The 22,240-nt window shown below is 39.8% G+C and overlaps 1 protein-coding gene across 9 annotated transcripts in view; it reads left to right on the top strand.

Annotated features, from left to right (window-relative positions):
* Positions 1–22,240, top strand: part of LOC128691724 (ATP-dependent helicase brm) — a 153,088-nt gene that overhangs the window by 83,394 nt on the left and 47,454 nt on the right. For all 9 annotated transcript variants that reach the window (XM_053780621.2, XM_070088919.1, XM_070088918.1 and 6 more), the window contains 4 exons: positions 3,933–4,046; positions 6,846–7,081; positions 16,944–17,110; positions 20,539–20,747. In XM_053780621.2, the coding sequence (XP_053636596.1) occupies positions 3,933–4,046; positions 6,846–7,081; positions 16,944–17,110; positions 20,539–20,747 (726 nt within the window). The remainder of the gene's footprint in view (positions 1–3,932; positions 4,047–6,845; positions 7,082–16,943; positions 17,111–20,538; positions 20,748–22,240) is intronic.

Here is a 22,240-nt window from a genome sequence, read left to right as displayed (position 1 = left end):
TCGTAAGCCGAGGTTCCACTGTACAGTGGACCCCCGCATAACGATTACCTCCGAATGCGACCAATTATGTAAGTGTATTTATGTAAGTGCGTTTGTACGTGTATGTTTGGGGGTCTGAAATGGACTAATCTACTTCACAATATTTCTTATGGGAACAAATTCGGTCAGTACTGGCACCTGAACATACTTCTGGAGTGAAAAAATATCGTTAACCGGGGGTCCACTGTATATTTATATGTGCTTCTAAACTGTTGTATCTGGGCACCTCTGCAAAAACAGTGATTATGTATGAGTGAGGTGAAAGTGTTAAATGATGATGAAAGTATTTTCTTTTTTGGGAATTTTCTTTCTTTTTGGGTCACTCTGCTTCGGTGGGAGACGGCCAACTTGTTAAAAAAAAAAAAAAAGTACACATAATTAGTTACTCAAATTATTATACATAGTAATGTGTGTCAATTCACTAGGATGACCCCAAAAGATCAGACAAGTGACTTATTTTTGTTGGGGTCTTTGATTTCTATTGTTTGTCTTTGTGTACTGAATGGTTCTTCAGTTTTCTTGTTCTGGGCAGTACATTTGTCTTTCATGGTCAGTCAGTTTAGCTGCAGTTGTTCATATGCAGGACACTCAGGTGAGTCCTGTAAAGTACGTACGTAAACTGAACTTCACTGGTCGTGTTCTCTTTCTACCCTGTCTTGATGCTTGCATGTGGTTGTGGCTACAGCAAGGACTGCATATTAATTTGGATGGCTTTTGTATATGTATAACTACTATATACAGTAGATCGTCGTTTAACCCTTTGAGGGTTTCGGTTGTACTAGTACGGCTTACGACCCAGGGTTTTTGACGTACTAGTACGCCTAAATTCTAGCGCCCTCAAATCTAGTGGGAGAAAGCTGGTAGGCCTACATATGAAAGAATGGGTCTATGTGGTCAGTGTGCACAGTATAAAAAAAATCCTACAACACACAGTGCATAATGAGAAAAAAAATTTTTGACCGTTTTTTTGGAATAAAACAGCGACTTTGCACTGTATTTTCATATGGTATTTATTGTTGTATTCTAGTTTTCTTGGTCTCATTTTATAGAATGGAAGACATATTACAGAAATTGAGATGATTTTGACTGGTTTTACAATGAAAAGTACCTTGAAATTGAGCTCAAAGTAGCAGAAATGTTCGATTTTTACCAAAGTTCAAAAGTAAACAAATCATGCCAAGCGTCCAATACACATCAACTGGTGAGTCTAATATTCTTTCGCAAGTGTGCCAATATTATTTATACCATTTTTTACGCTAATGCAGTAGTCTGCATAACAGTAAATCTTCTATTTTTTGTGAGAATAAAAATTCAAAGTGGAAAGCAAAAGAATGTAAGAGGGGCCTTGAGACGTGACTAACGAACAGAGGAAATGTCATTTTAGTGCCAGGAATGTCTTTCTTGTTTATTCTGGACCCTATTCGGAAATTGGCATCTTTTGAAATTTGTGTGAAATTTGCAAAATTGCTAAATTCTGACCACTGTACTAGATAGTTGAAATTGGTAAATGGGTGGTTTCGTGCACTCATTCAATAGAAAAAGTGGAGTTCTAGCGAAATATTCATGTTCTTTGTCGACTAATACATTGGAATTGGCTGAAAATGGGGCTCAAAGTGGGCAAAATCGCCGATGCGTAAACATCGCCGAGACCACTAACTTCACGAGAGCATAATTCCATAAGTTTTCCATCAAATTTCAAAGTTTTGGTGTCATTATGATCGGGAAAAGATTCTCTATCTTTTCATAAGAAAAAAAATATTTTTTTGTTTATATTTGGCTGACCCTGAGAACGAGTCTCGGAGAGGGCCTGTCGACCCTCAAAGGGTTAACATGGTAGTTACGTTCCTGAAAACACCGTGTTAGGGAAAAACCGTGTTAGACAAATAGATGAACTTATGGGAAGAATAGGGTTACGTTCCCGGGAGCCCCAAAAAGCCAAACAACTTTTTTTTAGACCAACAGATCTTACAAAAATAAAAGTGAATATGTAATTGTAGTTCATTGTTGTGATGTATTATATTGTTTTTACTGCATAAGATTACAACTGCAGCAGAAATAATAGTATTTCTTACCTTAAATTGTGGGGGTTTGTGGATGATTGTGAAGAGAGTGGAGAGTTATGTTGTGGTCCTACTGGGCTGAGGTGGATGGTACAGGTACTGGTACTGAAGTTAATGGATGTACTGGAGTGTGCATAAATTCTGTAAGGGATTTCTGTTCTGCTTTACTCTACAGTACATATACAATTGACAGTAAGGCATCAGCTGCACTAGACACCATTTCAGGGTCCTCTTCAGTGAAAAGGTCTAACTTTAAGTCATTCAGTAAGTGAGTCAAGTCAGTAAGTCATTCAGTCAAATCAGTAAGTCAGTCAAGTCAGTTATTATATCAGTCAGGTCAGTCAGTCAGTCAGTCAGTCATCATACAGACTCATATTTACCTCATTCTTTTTGTGTACAAAATGACACTTCATTCCGGCTACAGGCTATCTCTTTTCTAATAGTATCTCTATTTTCTTTGTTAATTCTAAGACCTAAATGCTTAAACCTTTTCTTGCAACTTTCAGCATTACTTGTATGCCTACTGGGTGCCATGATTGCTTGGCAGGTTTAAGATATGGCAATTAATATGTATCTAAACAAACACAGCGAGCTACTGGCACAGGTTCGCCCAACACACACATGAACCGGAACTGAAGGCTGGGAGGGTGGTGGGGGTGGCTGATGCTGGCCGGGGATGGAAGTAGCCCATCCCACCCCACAGGTGACTGCACGCTCAAAATTTTTCCCCCTCCCGCAACCGTGTTAAATTAATTTTACAGTGTTAAACAAAAATATGCCGCAGTTGTTCAGTCATGCTATCACCAAAATGTGCCAGACAAAACTGTGTTGAACGACGGTCTATTGTACTGCAATTTTACTTTCGCTTTTTATATCTGATAATGTTCCCTTAATATCAGGATCATTTGAAGTGAGTAAAAATATTACTGGGTAGTTTGATGGTAAACAGGTGAATTAGCCTACTGATACATACTACCATATTTCATCCAACTTCATCACTTGGTTTATGATAGCCTACTGCCGCTAAGTGCCAACGAATCTTTACGATTATAATTATTTTGTTATTTATTCATCATTTTACACACAGTAGTTTACAAGATTCATTATTGGGTTGTATACAAGAACTTAGACTACTGTTTAGTACTGATAAAATTTCTCTAGGCTTGGGTTGAGGCTTCTGAATAATGTGGGTGTGACTTGGACTTGCCTATCATGGGTCAGTAGGTCTGCTGCAGTGTTCCTTCTTTCTTATGTTCTTATGTACTGGACTAGTGCAGTGTGAATATCAGTATCACTCCAGACTCCAAGCAGTGCAGCTGTGTAGTCTTATATCTACAGTACTTAGGTATACACAATTTTTTCTTTATTGTAAAGCACTGGTACCGCTTTTATACACAAATATGATTGGAAAGAGGAAATGCAATAATGCTGAGCATTCTAGTGAATGTAAATGGTTAACATTAGATGAAAAACTAGAAATTATAAAACAATATGAAGATGGTGCATTGTATACTAAAATAGCAAGTGACCAACTTTTTCTGGGAGGTAGTCTCCCTCCCTCCTACACACCCTAACTTGAGCCTCACTACTCTCATAAAAACTCTTTACAGCATTTAGTAACTTACCACGTATTCCATACACTTGCAACATCTTCCACATTGCTCCTCTATCCACACTATCATGTTTTTTTTTTTTTTTTTTAACACACTGGCCGATTCCCACCAAGGCAGGGTGGCCCGAAAAAGAAAAACTTTCACCATCATTCACTCCATCCATAAATCCATAAATTCAATGAAAACCTCCCAATCTTTATCTATGTTTTTATATTTTTAGGTGGAGTTAAATGAAGAGGAAACTATCTTGATCATTCGACGTCTGCACAAAGTTCTTAGACCATTTTTACTACGCCGACTCAAGAGAGAAGTTGAAGCACAATTGCCAGATAAGGTAAACTTTTTAATGATTACTTAGTCCATTCATAATAATTTGCTTTTGTTTCCATTATAGTCTACCATTTTAGCATTCAGGAAGACTTAGTGGATGCACAAATAATCAGCACACAGGAGAATGAAACTTAGGACGACATTTTGGTTCAACTTGGGCTGAAACATCATCATAAGTTCTCTTATGTGCAGGTTATGTGCATAGTTCCAGTCTTGGTATTGTGCCTTGTTATTCATTAGTGAATTCATTTGTTTCTTGTTAGAAATCCTGAATTGTAAGACATCACTCCTCACCCTTATGGAATGAGACTGGTGTAAGTACATCATTCTCCGACGTACACTGAAGTAAAGTGAACAGATTATTTCACCTATGTTTTAGCATTAGTGTTATTATTTTCTGTAAAAAAAAAAAAAAAGATTAAGGTACTGCCTAATATCCATCCACTCATCTTTTGACTTTGAATTTATTCCCCTTATATATATGTTCTACAGCAATTCTCACATCAGCATTTTCATATCAGCTTTCTTTTTCGTCATCTGCTCTCCTTTATTTTTTTTTTTTTTTTTTTTTTTTTTTTTTTTTTTTTTTTTTTAACTCCTTGGCAGTCTCCTACTGCCAGGGTGTTGAAAAAAAAGGAACTATGCACACACTCTGTCAATCCCTGGGTACTTTCCTCCTTTCATACATTTATTGAACACATGCACCAACCACTCTAACACCACAGTAGACCATCAGATAACACACAATCTGTTAACACGTGTTCGTTACTGCACGGTTGCAAAATGGTGGCATTTTTTGATGAACACTCGATAAAAACTGGTTAGCACAATAGACGACATGTAGGAGCAAATGTGACATGTGCTACATTCTTTCCCCTCTGTCTCACACTGAGCCTCAGGGTGAGTCCATTGTCTTATTTGCTAGTGTGTGAGAGTGTGCGTGCTGGTGGGTGAGGACAAGGTACTGGGTGAAGAAGAGCGAATGAAGTTATTGGCGAAAGAATTAAAGTGGCATGCTGTTGCTGCTGTCATGCATTCCCTTCAGCTGTTGCATGCCTCATGTGGCAGTAGAGCATATGGTCAGATGGGCACTGGTGTGGGGATGGGTAGAGGCAGGTGGGTGAGGATATGCAGGTGAGGATGAATGTTTGGGAGAGATGCATACAAGCATGGGGTGTTGAGGTCTAGGCAAGCATGGTGGGGAGGGCAGAGAAGTGTGGAGTGGAGGGAGAGTATGGGAGATGGTAGGGGCCTGATGTTGAGTGAAGGTGTTGGTCCATAGTTATCCCACTCTCCGGTGTATGGGCAGGTTGAGAGCCCCAATCTTTAGCAAATGGGAAGGAAGTTGAGGGCCCCACTCTCCGACTTGTAGGCTGGATATTAAGGGCCCCACTCTCCAACGTATGGGAAGGTTGAGGCCCCCCACTCTACAACAAATGGGCAGGAGGTTGAGGGCCCCACTCTCCAGTGTATAGGCAGGATGTTAAGGGCCCCACTCTCCAACAAATGGGCAGGGGGTTGAGGGCCCTACTCCTCAACAAAGGGGCAGGAGGGTGAGGGGCCCCACTCTACAACAAATGGGCAGGTTGAGGGGCCCCACACTCCAACAAAGGAGCAGGAGATTGAGGGTTGCACTCTCCAACAAAAGGGCAGGAGGTTGAGGACTCCACTCTCCAATGAATGGGCAGGTTGAGGGCCCCACTCTCCAACAAATGAGCAGGAGGTTGAGGGGATGAGTGAAGGTGGGTAAGGGCTGATATTTTTTTTTTTTTAACACTCGGCCATCTACCACTGAGGCAGGGTAACCCGAAAAAGAAGCACTTTCACCATTATTTACTTCATCACCGTATTGCCAGAGGTGCTTAGACACTACAGTCCATGTGCCTCTCCAAACTGCAAATATCCCCACCCCTAATTCAGAGTGCATGCACTGTACTTCCCACCTCCAGGACTCTAAGTCTGGCTAACTGGTTTCCCTGAATCCCTTCATAAATTGTTACTTTGTTCACACTCCAGCAGCTTGTCAAGTCCCAAAAACCATTTGCCTCCACTTACTCTTAACATGCACACACAAGCTTGCTAGAAGTCCAAGCCCTTCACACATTAAACTGCCTTTACCCCCTTTCTCCAACCTTTCCTAGGGCAACCCCCTACTTTGCCTTACCTCCACTACAGATTTATACATCCTCCAAGTCACCCTATTTTGCTCCATCCTCCCTAAATGTCCAGACCACCTCAACAGCCCCGCCTCTGCCATCTGAATAATTCTTTTAGTAACTCTGCACCTTCTCCTAATTTCCATGCTATGATATGAATTCTCTGCATAATATTCACATCACACATTGCCCTCAGACACATCTTCACTGCCTCCAGCCTCCTCACTGCAACATTCACAACCCATGGTTCTCACCCATATAAGAGTATTGGTATCAATATTCCCTTACATATTTCCTCTTTGCCTCCAGGAATGGCATTCTTTGTCTCCACAGATGCCTCAGTGCACCACTCACCTTTTTACCTTCTTCGTCTCTGTGGTTCACCTCTTCTTTCATAGATTCATCTGCTCACAAGTCCACTCCCAAATATCTGAAAACATTCACTTCTTCCATACTCTCTCCTCAAATCTGATATCCAGTTTTTCATTACCCAAATTTTTTGTTACCCTTTCTCATCTTGCTCTTATGTTCACTTTTAATTTCCTCCTTTTACGTACCCTCTCGAATTTGTCCACCACCCTTTTTTAATTATTTATCTCTATATTTAAGAGCTCTCTATAACTTAATTATCTAGTATGTATTTTCAGGTTGAATATATCATCAAATGTGAAATGTCAGGGTTGCAACATGTGCTATACCGCTCTATGCAGACAAGGGGAGTTATGTTGTGTGCTGAAGATAAGAAAGGTCAGAAGAGCAATACCAAGGCTCTCATGAATACTATTATGCAACTTCGCAAACTTTGCAACCATCCCTTTATGTTCCAACACATTGAGGAAGCCTATTGCAATCATACTGGATTTGCAGGAGGCATAGTTCAAGGGTAAGTTATGTTACTTTAGTTGCTCTGCTAGTAAATAATTAATTACTGCATTTGGAAAACAAGGTATCAAACAATTTAGATAAAGAAAAATTGGATATCACATTGGAGGGAGGGAGTATGGAAGAAGTGAATGTTTTCAGATATTTGGGAGTTAACTTGTCAGCAGATGGGTTTATGAAGGATGAGGTTAACCATAGAATTGATGAAGGAAAAAAGGTGAATGGTGCATTTAGGTATCTGTGGAGACAAAAAATGTTATCCATGGAAGCAAAGAAGGGAATGTATGAAAGTTTAGTGGTACCAACACACTTACATGGGTGTGAAGCTTGGGTTGCAAATGCTGCAGTGAGGAGGCAGCTGGAGGTAGTGATGTCCTGTCTAAGGGCAATGTGTGGTGTAAATATTATGCAGAGATTTTGGAGTGTGGAAATTAGGAAGTGTGGAATTACTAAAAGTATTAGTCAGAGGGCTGAAGAAGGGTTGTTGAGGTGGTTTGATCATTTAGAGAGAATGGATCAAAGTAGAATGACTTAGAGAGCATATAAATCTGTAGGAAAAGAAGGTTCTCTGTTCATTAGTCACGTCCCCAGGCCCCTCTTATATTTCTTTTGCTTTCCACTTTGAATTTTTATTCTTACAAAAAATAGAAGATTTACTGTTATGCATTAGTGTAGAAATGGTATAAATAATATCAGCGCACTTGTGAAAGAATATTAGAATCACCAGTTGACGTGTATTGGACGCTTGGCATGATTTGTTTACTTTCGAAATTTGGTAAAAATTGAACATTTCTGCTACTTTGAGCTCAATTTCAAGGTACTTTTCATTGTGAAACCAGTCAAAATCATCTCAATTTCTGGAATATATCTTCCATTCTATAAAAAGAGACCAGGAAAACTAGAATACAACCATAAATATCATACGAAAATACAGTGCAAAGTCGCTGTTTTAATCCAAAAACACGGTCAAAGTTTTTTTTTTTTTCATTACACACTGTGTGATGCAGGATTCTTTTTATACTGTGCACACTGACCACATAGACCCATTCTTTCATATGTAGGCCTACCAGCTTTCTCTCGCTAGATTTGAAGGCGCTAGAATTTAGGCATGCTAGTAGGTCAATAACCCTGGTGCGTAAGCCGTACTAGTACGTCGAAAACCCTGAAAGGGTTAATAAGTCTGGAGAGAAACAAAATATGTGTTAGATCTGGAAGTGGAGGTACTGGAAAGATGGAGAGAATATTTTGATGAGATGTTGAATATCAGCGATGAAGGGGAGGCAGTCATTATATGCATTGGTCAAAAAGAGGAGACACCATATAGGAGTGAGGAATACCCTGAGGTAGATGTGGAGAAAGTCCATGAGGCAGTGGTTAAAACTAAAGGGTGTAATGCAGCTGGGATAGATGGAATTAAGACAGAGATATTAAAAGTAGGTAGGGATATAGTATTGGAATGGTTGGCGTATTTGTGCATAATACAGTGGAACCTTGGTACTCGAACTTAATTCGTTCCAGAAGGCTGTTTGTGTATCGAGCGAATTTTTCCCAATCAATTTTCTTTTAGGTTGGCTGTTATCACTGATCTTCGTAGGCCCCATGGTGGGGTGTTTATGTTGCAGTTTTGTAACTGTAGTGTAAACACGCCTCTGGCAAGACAGTGATGGAGTGAATGATGGTAAAAGTTTTTCTTTTTGTGGCCACTCTACCTTGGTGGGAAACGGCCGATGTGTTAATAAAATAATAATATAAAAAACACCAAAAAATGCGAAGAAATGTGAAATAGTTTACAGCGAAGTTCTGGCAGGTCGCATTTGTTTGGTTGTGTGCCGAGCAAATGTTCAAATACTGAATTGTTCGAGTATGGAGCTGTTCAAGTAGTACTGAGGTTCCACTGTGTGCATGAAAGAAGGGAAGGTACAAAAGGGTTGGTAAATATATTGTAAGGGGACAAGAGAGAATGTAAGAATTATAAAGGTACACTACTGTTGCACATGTACCTTACTCATCTGCTTATTGGTTTTGTGTGCCATTTTTATAATTTTAAAGAAATAAACTTGTTGAGTGTACCAGATAGTGTATGACAGAATTATTGAAAGAGTGAAGAGTAAGATAGAAAATAGAATTGCAGAGGAGTAGAGAGTATTTAGGAAGGATAGAGGATGATGATCTGTTGGAGTGTGAGCAGGGTAATATTTAATGAAGGGATTCAGGGAAACCGGTTATTTTTATATAGCCAGACTTGAGTACCTGGAAATGGGAAGTACAATGCCTGCACTCTAAAGTAGGGGTTCGGGATATTGGCAGTTTGGAGGGGTATATTGTGTATCTTTATACGTATATACTTCTAAACTGTTGTATTCTGGGCACCTCTGCAAAAACAGTGATTATGTGTGAGTGAGGTGAAAGAGTTGAATGATGATGAAAGTATTTTCTTTTTGGGGATTTTCTTTCTTTTTTGGGTCACCCTGCCTCGGTGGGAGACAGCCGACTTGTTAAAAAAGAAAAAAAAAATTGCCCTTAGACAGGACATCTCCACTGCCTCCAGCCTCCTCCTCACTGCAGCATTTACAACCCAAGCTTCACACCCTTATAAGAGTGTTGGTACTACTATACTTTCATACATTCCCTTCTTTGCCTCCATAGATAACGATTTTTGTCTCCACGTATACCTCAACACACCACTTGCCTTTTTTCCCTCATCAGTTCTATGATTAACTTCATCCTTCATAAATCCATCCGCTGACAAGTCAACTCCCAAATATCTGAAAACATTTACTTCTTCCATACTCCTCCTCCCAATTTGACATCCCATTTTTCTTTATCTAAATCATTTGATACCCTCATCATCTTACTCTTTTCTATGCTCACTTTCAACTTTCTACCTTTTCACACACTCCCAAATTCATCCACTAACCTTTGCAATTGTTCTTTAGAATCTCCCATAAGCACAGTATCATCAGCAAAAAGTAACTGTGTCAATTCCCATTTTGTATTTGATTCCCCGTAATTTAATCCCACCCCTCTCCCGAACACCCTAGCATTTACTTCTTTTACAACCCCATCTATAAATATATTAAACAGCCATGGTGACATTACACATCCCTGTCTAAGACCTACTTTCATCATGAAGTAGTCTCCCTCTCTTCTTCACACCCTAACCTGAGCCTCACTATCGTCATGAAAACTCTTTACAGAACTTAGTAACTTACCACCTATTTCATATACTTGTAACATCTGCCACATTGCTTCCCTGTCCACTCTATCATATGCCTTTTCTAAATCCATAAATGCATTAAAAACTTCCATACTTTTATCTAAATACTGTTCACATATATGCTTCAATGTAAACACTTGATCTACACATCCCCTACCCACTCTAAAAAAATGTATTTTTTGTTAATGTTTTAGGGTGTCTGGAACGGATTAATTGTATCTACATTAACCCTTTGACTGTTTCGGCCGTATATATACGTCTTACGAGGTACCGTGTTTGACGTATATCTACTCATAAATTCTAGCGGCTTCAAATCAAGCAGGAGAAAGCTGGTAGGCCCACATGTGAGAAAATGGGTCTGTGTGGTCAGTGTGCACCATATAAAAAAAATCCTGGAGCATGCAGTGCATAATGAGAAAAAAAAAAAGACCGTTTTTTTAATTAAAAATGCCGAATTTGTGGTCTATTTTCGTATAGTATTTATGGTTGTATTCTCATTTTCTTGGTCTCATTTGATAGAATGGAAAACATATTATAGAAATAGAGGTGATTTTGATTGGTTTTACTTTAAAAAGAACCTGGAAATGGAGCTCAAAGTAGGGGAAATGTTTGATTTTTGCCGATGTTCAAAAGTAAACAAATGATGTCATTGTCCAATAAATATCCAACTAGCCATTCTAATATGCAGTCATGAATGGGTTGATGTTATTTATACAACTATTACAATATTGCAGCAGTCTGCATAACAGTAAATCTTCTTTTTTTTTTGTTTGAATAAAAATTCAAATTAGAAAGCAAGAGTAATATCAGAGGGGCCTGGAGATGTGACTGATGAACAAAGAAAATGTTATTTTAGAACCAGGAATGTCTGGTTCATTCTGGACCTTATTTTGAAATTGTCATATTTTTTATTTTCGTGAAATTAGCCAAATTGCAAATTTCTGCCACGTTATTGGGTGGTTGAAATCAGTAAATTTGCAGTTTCTTGTACTCAGTCGATAGAAAAAATTGGAGTTCTAAAGAAATAGCTATGAGTTTGATCGACTGGAACAATGGAATTAGCCGAAAACAAGGATCAAAGTGGGCAAAATCACCGATTTGTAAATATCGCCGAGGTCGCTAACTTCGCGAGAGCGTAATTCCATCAGTTTTCAATAAAATTTTGTTTTTTTTTTGGTGTCATTACAATCGGGAAAAGATTCTCTATCATTTCATAAGAAAAATAATTTTTTATTTTTTTTTTTTAAATTTTGTGACACCAGGAGACACCTCAGGATTGGGGTGTTGCGAGAGTCAAAGGGTTAATTCTTATGGGAAATATTATTTCGGCTTTAGGCCATTTTGGTTTTAGACTGACCTTCTGGAACTGATTACGGCCGATAATCGAGTGTCCACAGTAGCTGGGATTTTAGAAAGTAAATGCAAAGTTGGAATTATCACAGTTGAATTCTGATAGTAACTGCTCTTTTTGGGGATGATTCTGAAGGCAATTTGCAAAGGTTGGTGGTTGAATTTAGAAGGGTATGTAAAATGGCATTCAAAGTGAATATAGAAAAGAGCAAGATGATGAGGGTAACAAAAAGTCAAGGCAGTGATAGATTGGGTATCAGATTGGAGGATGGAGCATGAGGTAAATATATTTAGAAATTTGGAAGAGAACATGTCAACAGATGGATCTATGAAAGTCAAGGTGAATCATAAAAGGGATGATGGGGTAAAGGTGGGTAGTATCTGTTAAAAGAAAGATGTTCATTGAAGTAAAAAATGGTATGTACCAGAGTAGTGATGCCAACACTTTTATATGGGTGTGAGGCATGGATTTTTGATGCTGCAGTGAGGAGTTTGCTAGAGGTAGTAGAGATGCTATGTTTAAGAAAAATATATGAATTCATGCAGAGAATCTGATCCTAGAAATTGAAAGAGTGGTGTAGGGCCACCAAGGGTTTTAATTCAGAGGGTTTAGGAGGGGCTGTCAGTGTGGTTTGGGCATGTAAAGAAAATAGAGAGGGATAGGATGACAGAGAAAATGTATGAATCTGGAATGAAAGGTGGGATGGGTTAGAATCATCCAGGAATGGTTGACGAGTAGTAATGGAGGCTTTTAAGTTTTGCGAGCTTGTGTGAGCATGCTAGAAGTGAATGGAGATAAGTGGTTTTTAACCCCTTAACTGTCCAAACGTAGATCTGTGTTGTTACTGATAGTGCTCCAAACGTAGATCAACATTTTATTTTTCCTGCCTCCAAATTTGGTGCGATTGGCCTGAGATGCCTGGTTATTATAGAATGGCTCTTAACACTCAGTGTGAGCAGTATTAAAAAAATCTGGGACCAATTAGCACCGTGTGGGAGCACCAGTTCAATTGAGTGCCAGCTAGAGCAAGCAGCGTGGCAAACATCAGGGATTCACTGATGTCATGTCGCATTAATACTCCCCTTTTAAGAGGAAAGTAATGCTGACCCTGAGTTTAGTAGCTTTAAGATGAATGTGGCAACAAGTGGTCGAGGAAATATCAAAAACCTCGATAATAACCCATGTGCAATATTTGTGCAACATCCTTTCAATTTTGATACCAGTGGTAGTGTCATCCTGCCAAAATGTCCTATAACCTATGCTCTAAGTAAAGAAAAACAATTCTGGACATGTGTAATACGTGTTCGGCTGGCTGGGTTGTCAGCTGGCTTGCCGGCCCGCTGGCTGATTGACTAAGGCTGTCTCCATTTCCATCTGTCTGTCTGTATCTGTGTTTCTGTCTGTCTGTCTCACAGGTACACATAAATATAATTATTCATAGTGTAAATTACTTAGCATGTGAGAAGTTTTTACAAAGTAGAAGTGATGCAAGGAGGAAAGAGTATATGGAGAAAAAGAGAGAGATTAAGAGAGTGGTGAAGCAATGTAAAAAGAGAGCAAATGAGAGAGTGGGTGAGACGTTATCAACAAATTTTGTTGAAAATAAGAAAAAGTTTTGGAGTGAGATTAACAAGTTAAGGAAGCCTAGAGAACAAATGGATTTGTCAGTTAAAAATAGGAGAGGAGAGTTATTAAATGGAGAGTTAGAGGTATTGGGAAGATGGAGGGAATATTTTGAGGAATTGTTAAATGTTGATGAAGATAGGGAAGCTGTGATTTCGTGTATAGGGCAAGGAGGAATAACATCTTGTAGGAGTGAGGAAGAGCCAGTTGTGAGTGTGGGGGAAGTTCATGAGGCAGTAGGCAAAATGAAAGGGGGTAAGGCAGCCGGGATTGATGGGATAAAGATAGAAATGTTAAAAGCAGGTGGGATATAGTTTTGGAGTGGTTGGTGCAATTATTTAATAAATGTATGGAAGAGGGTAAGGTACCTAGGGATTGGCAGAGAGCATGCATAGTTCCTTTGTATAAAGGCAAAGGGGACAAAAGAGAGTGCAGAAATTATAGGGGGATAAGTCTGTTGAGTATACCTGGTAAAGTGTATGGTAGAGTTATTATTGAAAGAATTAAGAGTAAGACGGAGAATAGGATAGCAGATAAACAAGGAGGCTTTAGGAAAGGTAGGGGGTGTGTGGACCAGGTGTTTACAGTGAAACATATAAGTGAACAGTATTTAGATAAGGCTAAAGAGGTCTTTGTGGCATTTATGGATTTGGAAAAGGCGTATGACAGGGTGGATAGGGGGGCAATGTGACAGATGTTGCAGGTGTATGGTGTAGGAGGTAGGTTACTGAAAGCAGTGAAGAGTTTTTATGAGGATAGTGAGGCTCAAGTTAGAGTATGTAGGAAAGAGGGAAATTATTTCCCAGTAAAAGTAGGCCTTAGACAAGGATGTGTGATGTCACCATGGTTATTTAATATATTTATAGATGGGGTTGTAAGAGAAGTAAATGCGAGGGTCTTGGCAAGAGGCGTGGAGTTAAAAGATAAAGAATCACACATAAAGTGGGAGTTGTCACAGTTGCTCTTTGCTGATGACACTGTGCTCTTGGGAGATTCTGAAGAGAAGTTGCAGAGATTGGTGGATGAATTTGGTAGGGTGTGCAAAAGAAGAAAATTAAAAGTGAATACAGGAAAGAGTAAGGTTATGAGGATAACAAAAAGATTAGGTGATGAAAGATTGGATATCAGATTGGAGTATGGAGGAGGTGAATGTATTCAGATATTTGGGAGTGGACGTGTCAGCGGATGGGTCTATGAAAGATGAGGTGAATCATAGAATTGATGAGGGGAAAAGGGTGAGTGGTGCACTTAAGAGTCTGTGGAGACAAAGAACTTTGTCCTTGGAGGCAAAGAGGGGAATGTATGAGAGTATAGTTTTACCAACGCTCTTATATGGGTGTGAAGCATGGGTGATGAATGTTGCAGCGAGGAGAAGGCTGGAGGCAGTGGAGATGTCATGTCTGAGGGCAATGTGTGGTGTGAATATAATGCAGAGAATTCGTAGTTTGGAAGTTAGGAGGAGGTGCGGGATTACCAAAACTGTTGCCCAGAGGGCTGAGGAAGGGATGTTGAGGTGGTTCGGACATGTAGAGAGAATGGAGTGGAACAGAGTGACTTCAAGAGTGTATCAGTCTGTAGTGGAAGGAAGGCGGGGTAGGGGTCGGCCTAGGAAAGGTTGGAGGGAGGGGGTAATGGAGGTTTTGTGTGCGAGGGGCTTGGACTTCCAGCAGGCATGCGTGAGCGTGTTTGATAGGAGTGAATGGAGACAAATGGTTTTTAATACTTGACGTGCTGTTGGAGTGTGAGCAAAGTAACATTTATGAAGGGGTTCAGGGAAACCGGCAGGCCGGACTTGAGTCCTGGAGATGGGAAGTACAGTGCCTGCACTCTGAAGGAGGGGTGTTAATGTTGCAGTTTAAAAACTGTAGTGTAAAGCACCCTTCTGGCAAGACAGTGATGGAGTGAATGATGGTGAAAGTTTTTCTTTTTCGAGCCACCTTGCCTTGGTGGGAATCAGCCAGTGTGATAATAAAAATAAATTACCTAGGATAACTCCATAAAATCCTGACAAAGTGCTGTACTGTGCTTGTAGATATAAGGCATAATAAGCATGACTGGCAAGTAATACTTATTTTCACTTGTTCAGGAATCAGACGTGATGACTCTGCATCGTGTGTAATACCTGTTGGTTCATGAGTGGCTCTCTCTCTCTGATACAGAAAGAGAGACAGGAAGACAGACACATAGGCAGACAGAAAGACAGATAAGCAGAGGCAGAGATAAACAGCAACAGACAAATAAAGCCAAGGCATTGCACAATCATCAGTGTCACTCCACTGCTGCACTGTCAGCAGTGGAGTGACACTTGTCTTACACCATGCTTCAAGGAGTTTTCATAAACACTCCCGCATGTCTAAAACATTGCTGGGACCTATAAATACTTTGTATATATTTCTAGACAATAGTATGGGACCAAGTTCACCTGTCTGCATGTTTGATTATCTGAATACTATTACAGTATCTAATATTAGTGTCAGAACAAACATTGGCTATGAAATCACAAGAACCACTACAAATTGTTATTATCAGAACATAAAAATTATACAGATTAAAAAAAAAAAATAGAAAGAAAGGTATATCGGCAGCAGTTCTGCAAGCGGCAAGACTCCATGTTGCCGTCAGGTGAGCATCCAGCACCAACTTCACGGCCTTACGTCTTGGTAAGTACTGACCCTAATGGGTTTTTTTTTATATATTACACACAGAAAATTGCCCTATTTAATTTTTTTTTTCTTCCAAAAATACTCGGAGTGCTGGGCGAGAGAACGTAGATCTACGTTTGGACAGTTAAGGGGTTAGTGAATGTGCTGTTGGAGTGTGAATAAGGTATTATTTATGAATGGATTCAGGGGAACTGGTAAGCCAGACTAGAGTCCTGGAGGTTGGAAGGGCAGTGGGGGGAGTGTTGCAGTCAGAGGGTAATCTGAATTGTGATGTCTGCACATTTCTGGCAGCATAGCAGTTGAATGGTGGTGAATGTGTTTTCTTCTTTGGGTTACCCTGCCTTGGCAGGAGATGTCCATTGAGATAAAACACAATAATAATTTGATGTGTTCCTTTAATGTGTCATATATAGAACTCTTATTTACTTTGTTTTTTACTGGCATTATTTTAGAAATTAATCATAAATAAAGGTTAATCATTAGTATTATTTACTTTTTTGTTTTTAGATTTACAGTATCTTAGAAATCAGTCATAATTGAAGATTAATTATTGCTATTACAGTGGACCCCCGGTTAACGATATTTTTTCATTCCAGAAGTATGTTCAGGTGCCAGTACTGACCGAATTTGTTCTCATAAGGAATATTGTGAAGTAGATTAGTCCATTTCAGACCTCCAAACATATACGTACAAACGCACTTATATAAATACACTTACATAATTGGTCGCATTGGGAGGTGATCGTTAAGCGGGGGTCCACTGTATTTAGTTTTTGTTTTTAGCTTACAGTATCTTCAAAATAAGTTATAATTGAAGATCAGTCATTAATTAATTTGAAAAGTGAGAAACCACTTGACGGAGTCCCTATGCAACGAGACCAAAATATATACTACATGGTCTCTTGCCTGTGTTTGAATTTTCTGTCCATGTGGTTACTCTTTTTATTAATCAGTTTTTATGATGCTTTAATCCAAGCATTACTTAATTTCTTTATATTGCTCCTCCTCAGTCCAGATCTGTATCGAGCATCTGGCAAGTTTGAACTTCTAGATCGAATCTTGCCCAAACTAAAGACTAGCGATCATCGGGTGCTGCTCTTCTGCCAGATGACACAGCTTATGACTATTATGGAGGACTACCTCATGTATAAAGGCTTCAAATACTTGAGACTTGATGGTTTGTTGCATTTAATTTTGTTTTTTAGTTAAAAGTAGGTAAACATGAAAATCTCTATCATACGCAAGTACAATATGACACCATCGAAAATATTGATTTATTTTACAACTTTCAAATTAATCCTGTGGTGGCAGGGATTTGAACCCACACCATATCTGTCTGGCCTTTACAAAGCAGCTAAAGAGTGGTCTCCAGACACAGTCAGTGAGCTCCTATATCAATAGAGTGATGGTTTTACATAACAAATGCTCCTCTGCCCCTGGAGCCATTGTTTTAGGTGAGTGTAGAGAAATTTCACATGATAAAATATCTTGGTAAGCACTGTGATTACAGTGTGATCCATCTGTGTGGAAGAATATGGTCACTGTTCAGTTGACTTTCAATAGGTTTATACATTGGAACCTCGGTTTTCATCATTAATTCGTTTCAGAAAGTCCGACAAAAACTGAATTCGGTGAGAACTGAAGCAATATTCCCTTAAGAAATAATGTAAATCCAATTAATCCGTTCCAGACACCCAAAAATATTGACAAAAAAAAACATTTTATAAAGAATAACTATAGTTTTACATAAAGAAAACAATGAGAAATAAATATAAATGACTAATGGAATGGATAAATGAACATTTAACATCACTTTTACCTTTATTGAAGACTTGTTGGCGTATGGAAGACGGCGAGAAGGGGAGAGGGAGGAGAGGTTATCTCTGCCACCATCACTACCACCCTCTACCACCATCACTACCACCCTCTACCACAATCACTACCACTACCACCATCACTACCACCCTCTACCACCATCACTACCACCCTCTACCACCATCACTACCACCCTCTACCACCATCATTACCACCCTCTACCACCATCATTACTACCCTTTACCACCCTATACCACCATCACTACCACCCTCTACCACCTTCACTACCACCCTCTACCACCATCACTACCACCCTCTACCACCATCACTACCACCATCACTACCACCCTCTACCACCATCACTGCCACCCTCTACCACCATCATTACCACCCTCTACCACCATCACTACCACTACCACCCTCTACCACCGTCACTACCACTCTCTACCACCATCACTACCACCCTCTACCACCATCACTACCACCCTCTACCACCATCACTACCACCCTCTACCACCATCATTACCACCCTCCACCACCATCATTACCACCCTTTACTACCATCACTACCACCCTATACCACCATAACTACCACCCTCTACCACCATCACTACCACCCTCTACCACCATCACTACCACCCTCTACCACCATCAGTACCACCCTATACCACCATAACTACCACCCTCTACCACCATCACTACCACCCTCTACCACCATCACTACCACCCTCTACCACCATCAGTACCACCCTATACCACCATAACTACCACCCTCTACCACCATCACTACAACCCTCTACCACCATCACTACCACCCTCTACCACCATCACTACCACCCTCTACCACCATCACTACCACCATCACTACCACCCTCTACCACCATCATTACCACCCTCTACCACCATTACCACCCTCTACCACCATTATTACCACCCTCTACCACCATCACTACCACCCTATACCACCATCACTACCACCCTATACCACCATCACTACCAACCTATACCACCATCACTACCACCCTTTATCACCATCACTACCACCCTCTACCACCATCACTACCACCCTCTACCACCACCACCACCCTCTACCACCATCACTACCACCCTCTACCACCATCACTACCACCCTCTACCACCATCACTACCACCCTCTACCACCATCACTACCACCCTCTACCACCATCACTACCACCCTCTACCACCATCACTACCACCATCACTACCACCATCACTACCACCCTCTACCGATGAGAAATAAAGCCAGACTGACTCAGAATGCATGGGATACTTTGTGTGGGCACAGGTGGACATGTTCGTTACTGCAGACCACTGTCAACTCGACAAAAACAAAGGTGATGAACGAAAACTAGGACAAGTCGTCGAAAACCAAATTTGACATAAACCAGGGCAAACAAAAACCAAGGTTCCACTGTACACATTAACCCTTTCAGGGTCCGTCCCGTAGATCTACGGCTTTGCGTTCAGTGTCCAAACCGTAGATCTACGTCATGAGCTCAGCTCACTCTGATAAACTGTGAGTGGTACACTTGGGCCTAGATATGAGAGAATACATCTATGTGGTATGTGTGCACCACATAAAACAAATCCTGCAGCACACTGTGTATAATGAGAGAAAAAAACTGAAACCAAGATTTTCGATTAAAACAGCAACTTTGCAGTGTTTTTTCATATGTTTTTTATAGTTGTATTTGCAATTTCTTGGTCTCATTTGATAGAATGGAAGACATATTACAGAAATAGAGATGATTTTGATTGGTTTTAGCATTGGAAATGGCTTGAAACTGAGCTCAAAGTAGTGGAAATGTTAAATTTTTGTCGATGTTCAAGAGTAAACAAACGACCTCACACGTCTAATACACGCCAGCTGGTGGATCTAATACACATTCACAAATGTGGTGATGATATTTATACAATTATTACAATATTGCATAACAGTAAATCTTCTATTTTTTGGTGTGAATAAAAATTCATTATGTAAATAAAAAATAAAAATGGGATTTATTTGTAAAGCCTCAAAACGTAACTAATGAACCGAGGAAATGTAAGTTTAGTTCCAGGAATGCCTACATTGTTTATTTTGGATGCTATTTTGAAATTGGAATATTTTGAACTTTGTGTTAAATTGGCCAAATTACCAATTTCCGATCACTTTATTTTGTAGTTGAAACAGTTGACTTGGCGATTTCTTGTGCTCAATCGACAGAATAGAAGTAATAATAGTAAAATAGCTAAGAATTTGGTTGACTGGAATGATGTAATTGGCCTAAAATGGAAGTCAAAGTCGGCAAAATCGCCGATTCGTAAATATCGCTGACACATCAAAATTCGCGAGAGCATAATTTCGTCAGTTTTCCATCAAATTTCGTACTTTTTGTTTTATTACCTTCGCAAAAAGATTCTCTACCATTTCATAAGAAAAAATAACAAATTTTTTTTTTTTAAATTCTTGGACACTGGGGCACCACTTCAGATTTGGGCCTTGGACCCTGAAGGGGTTAAGGGTAAAATTTTACAAGTAAACAATTACATAGTGTTACCATAAATATAGAAGAGAAAGTTTGATTAATGTGGGTTTTCCTGGTTAAGATGTACAACTCGTGCTTAGATGTGCAGTAAGAAAGTGTCATAAAATCAGAATGGGATTTAATTATACACATTGTATTTGTAAATACGTATGTATATGGATACTCAGTTATAGTATTATTTAGAAGCTATGTATATCTTGCCTGTCTTACAGGTATTTAAATTTTTTTATAATATTTTCAGGAATGACTAAATCAGAAGATCGTGGTGAGCTTTTACGTTTATTTAACACTTCAAGGGAGTACTTCTTGTTCTTATTGTCAACCCGTGCAGGCGGTTTAGGTTTGAATCTTCAGTCTGCTGATACCGTTATTATTTTTGATTCGGATTGGAACCCCCATCAGGATCTTCAAGCCCAAGATCGTGCCCATCGTATTGGCCAGAAAAATGAGGCAAGTTGAAAATTGCAGTTATTGCAGACATGAGAGTTCACATAAGAATTGATCATGCATTAATTGGTTATTTCAAAATAAATACAGGTGTGCATGATAGCTCACTGGCTTCCCTACTCATCCATGGTTGCATATAATAGTAGAATTTGTTCACTTACCTAGTTGAATGCAGGAGTTGACTTCCACCTCCTGCGTGGCTATAGAGTCTGTCACTACATAATCACTCACTAACTCATGGATATATGTGAGCCAGCAGCACCAGCAGCTTCATTGACTAGGCAAGTACCAGACAAGCCTGGCATGGGGCATGCTAGGGTAGTAGGCACACTTGTAACCCATCAGAGGTAAATAAGATGTTTGTCAAAAGTCAGCTTTTTCCCATAAAAGGAAATTTATTCACCAGAGGCTTACCTTACACAGTGAAAATAAATTCTCAGATATCTGTGTCTCATTCAAGTATTCCACCTCCATCTGTATAACCTTTATCTGTATCCTGTATCAGATACCTTATCCCTGTCTATATTCCCCCTCCCAGTAAAAGTAGGCCTTAGACAAGGATGTGTGATGTCACCGTGGTAGTTTAATATATTTATAGATGGGGTTGTAAGAGAAGTAAATGCAAGGGTCTTGACAAGAGGCGTGGAGTTAAAAGATAAAGAATCACACATAAAGTGGGAGTTGTCACAGTTGCTCTTTGCTGATGACACTGTGCTCTTGGGAGATTCTGAAGAGAAGTTGCAGAGGTTGGTGGATGAATTTGGTAGGGTATGCAAAAGAAGAAAATTAAAAGTGAATACAGGAAAGAGTAAGGTTATGAGGATAACAAAAAGATTAGGTGATGAGAGATTGGATATCAGATTGGAGGGAGGGAGTATGGAGGAGGTGAATGTATTCAGATATTTGGGAGTGGACGTGTCAGCGGATGGGTCTATGAAAGATGAGGTGAATCATAGAATTGATGAGGGGAAAAGGGTGAGCGGTGCACTTAGGAGTCTGTAGAGACAAAGAACTTTGTCCTTGGAGGCAAAAAGGGGAATGTATGAGAGTATAGTTTTACCAACGCTCTTATATGCATGTGAAGCATGGGTGATGAATGTTGCAGCGAGGAGAAGGCTGGGGGCAGTGGAGATGTCATGTCTGAGGGCAATGTGTGGTGTGAATATAATGCAGAGAATTCGTAGTTTGGAAGTTAGGAGGAGGTGCGGGATTACCAAAACTGTTGTCCAGAGGGCTGAGGAAGGGTTGTTGAGGTGGTTTGGAGGTGTAGAGAGAATGGAGCGAAACAGAATGACTTCAAGAGTGTATCAGTCTGTAGTGGAAGGAAGGCGGGGTAGGGGGCGGCCTAGGAAAGGTTGGAGGGAGGGGGTAAAGGAGGTTTTGTGTGCGAGGGGCTTGGACTTCCAGCAGGCATGCATGAGCGTGTTTGATAGGAGTGAATGGAGACAAATGGTTTTTAATACTTGACGTGCTGTTGGAGTGTGAGCAAAGTAACA

Source organism: Cherax quadricarinatus, chromosome 26, assembly GCF_038502225.1.
Source record: "Cherax quadricarinatus isolate ZL_2023a chromosome 26, ASM3850222v1, whole genome shotgun sequence".
Lineage (NCBI taxonomy): Eukaryota > Metazoa > Arthropoda > Malacostraca > Decapoda > Parastacidae > Cherax > Cherax quadricarinatus.
This window is presented reverse-complemented; position numbering and strand designations above follow the sequence as displayed.